This window comes from Clupea harengus, chromosome 3, assembly GCF_900700415.2.
Source record: "Clupea harengus chromosome 3, Ch_v2.0.2, whole genome shotgun sequence".
Taxonomy (NCBI): domain Eukaryota; kingdom Metazoa; phylum Chordata; class Actinopteri; order Clupeiformes; family Clupeidae; genus Clupea; species Clupea harengus.
The window spans coordinates 15455381-15457880 of NC_045154.1; the positions used below are offsets into that span (position 1 = coordinate 15455381).

General features: G+C 46.9%; 1 protein-coding gene across 1 annotated transcript in view; it reads left to right on the forward strand.

The window, feature by feature from the left end:
* atp8b4 (ATPase phospholipid transporting 8B4) overlaps positions 1 to 2500 on the forward strand; it is a 37941-nt gene that overhangs the window by 8917 nt on the left and 26524 nt on the right. The window contains exons 4-6 of the mRNA XM_031562302.2: positions 359 to 426; positions 708 to 821; positions 1785 to 1883. Of these exons, the coding sequence (XP_031418162.1) occupies positions 359 to 426; positions 708 to 821; positions 1785 to 1883 (281 nt within the window). The remainder of the gene's footprint in view (positions 1 to 358; positions 427 to 707; positions 822 to 1784; positions 1884 to 2500) is intronic.

Sequence of the window (2500 nt, forward strand, 5' to 3'; positions counted from 1 at the left end):
CAAACCACACCTTCACTAAAACAACTGGGAATTGTCTTTGCTGATGATGAGTTTTCCATGAATGTACTGTTGTACTATACTACTATGACTTGTAGTGCCTTTACATGTGTTCTGAATAGTTTGGTAGGTGTGAACTGGACTTTTACAATTAGACAATTAGAGTAATCTAATAGAACTTTGAACTCTGAATAGATCTTTAGAACATATGAAAATGTAAATGTGTCAGTATTTGATGTCCAGTATATTTGCCAGTATTTGATGTTCAGTATCTGGCCATATTTAATGTTGAGTACATTTAGTCGTATTTCGTGTTGAATATTGTTGGCAGCATTAGACAGTTCTCCCGTCTCTACTGCAGGCTGTGCCGAGGAAGAGCGCCATGTCCGAGCCAATGACCGACTTTACAATGACAAGTTCTCCTACGCAGTGAGTACACTACAGCCTCCATGTAGAGTAGAGTTTACAACGACAAGTTCTCCTACGCAGTGAGTACACTACAGCCTCCATGTAGAGTAGAGCTTCCTTTTCTGGTTCTGTTCATCTGCCCTTTACACAGGCAGGAACAGGTGTCCGCTGATTGACCTCACAAGGAGTTGTAATGTGTCTGATCTGTCTCCTGTGATTGACCTCACAAACCCCCTCTGTGGAAAAGTGTAGGGCATTTGTGGGTTTGAAGTCAGCGTTTCTTTATTGCCTCGTCTTCACAGGACAACCGGATCAAAACCTCAAAGTACAGCATCTTGACCTTCCTGCCCGTCAATCTGTTTGAGCAGTTTCAGCGCGTGGCCAACGCCTACTTCCTGGTGCTGCTGATCCTACAGGTGACGACCCACAGGCACAGCTTCCTACATGGCCACAGATACTCACAGGCACAGCTTCCTGCAGGCCACAGATACTCACAGGCACAGCTTCCCACATGGCCACAGATACAGGCACAGCTTCCTGCATGGCCACAGATACAGGCACAGCTTCCTGCATGGCCACAGATACAGGCACAGCTTCCTGCATGGCCACAGATACAGGCACAGCTTCCTGCATGGCCACAGATACTCACAGGCACAGCTTCCTACATGAGGCACAGATACCCACAGGCACAGCTTCCTACATGACCACAGATACTCACAGGCACAGATACTCACAGGCACAGATACCCACAGGCACAGCTTCCTACATGGCCACAGATACCCACAGGCACAGCTTCCTACATGGCCACAGATACTCACAGGCACAGCTTCCTACATGGGCACAGATACTCACAGGCACAGCTTCCCACATGGCCACAGATACAGGCACAGCTTCCTACATGGCCACAGATACAGGCACAGCTTCCTACATGGGCACAGATACTCACAGGCACAGCTTCCCACATGGCCACAGATACTCACAGGCACAGCTTCCTGCATGGCCACAGATACCCACAGGCACAGCTTCCTACATGGGCACAGATACAGGCACAGCTTCCTGCATGGGCACAGATACTCACAGTCACAGCTTCCCACATGGCCACAGATACTCACAGTCACAGCTTCCTACATGGCCACAGATACTCATGTTTTTAGGAAGACACTCTACTCTAAAGAGTGTCTAGCATCCAGCAGTGTGGACATCCAGCACCGCATGGACCTGATTAATGACCCGAGGCGAAGGAAGAGAGTCTACTTTAGTACTAATGACAATACTCACAGTACTAATGACAATACTCACAGTACTAATGCAACAGTTAAGGTTAAGGACAAGTGGAGAAGTGTGTACTTCAGTACTAATGCCGTCTTGTGTTTCCTCAGTTAATCCCCGAGATCTCCTCCTTGTCCTGGTTCACCACTATAGTGCCTTTGGTGATGGTGCTGGTCATCACCGCTGTGAAAGACGCCACGGATGACTATGTGAGTTATTTCATTTTAACTCTAGAATCAGTTACCTCTATGCTCCGCTCCAACCACTGTCATGAGTCATGCATGAAAGGCTATTTAGAATCAGTCACGCAGAGAGATAGCCCTGAGCAGGCTCTAAAAACAATCAAGCAGTATTGTCAGGGATTGCCCTGGTAAATTTGAAAAACACATTGCTGAGATGAAATCAGCTTTAGCGTGTCATGCTTCGTTCCCTGTATCTAACGTGTGTGTGATGCTGCATTCCCTGTATCTAACGTGTGTGTGTGTGTGTGTAAACTGTGCTTGAAAAGGAGTTTTGGAGGAGTTCAGGGTGGCTGGCTTGAGACCAATGGGGGTGTCGGTGAGAACACACTTGTCCAGTCAGGATTCACAAGCAATTTATTGGGGTTTCCAGTGAGGTTATGAATAGGACTGTATGGATGTGTGTGTGTGTGTGTACAAGCATGTGTGTGTAATAGGAAGTTGTGTGATAGGAAGGTGTGTGTGGTTTCTAGGAGGGAAGGAGAAATGATATACAAATCAGCTCCAAACAATGACAGTATATAGAGGATGCCACAGCATACAAAGTGCGCTCAAGTCACACAATAAGTCGATAAATCATACCATGT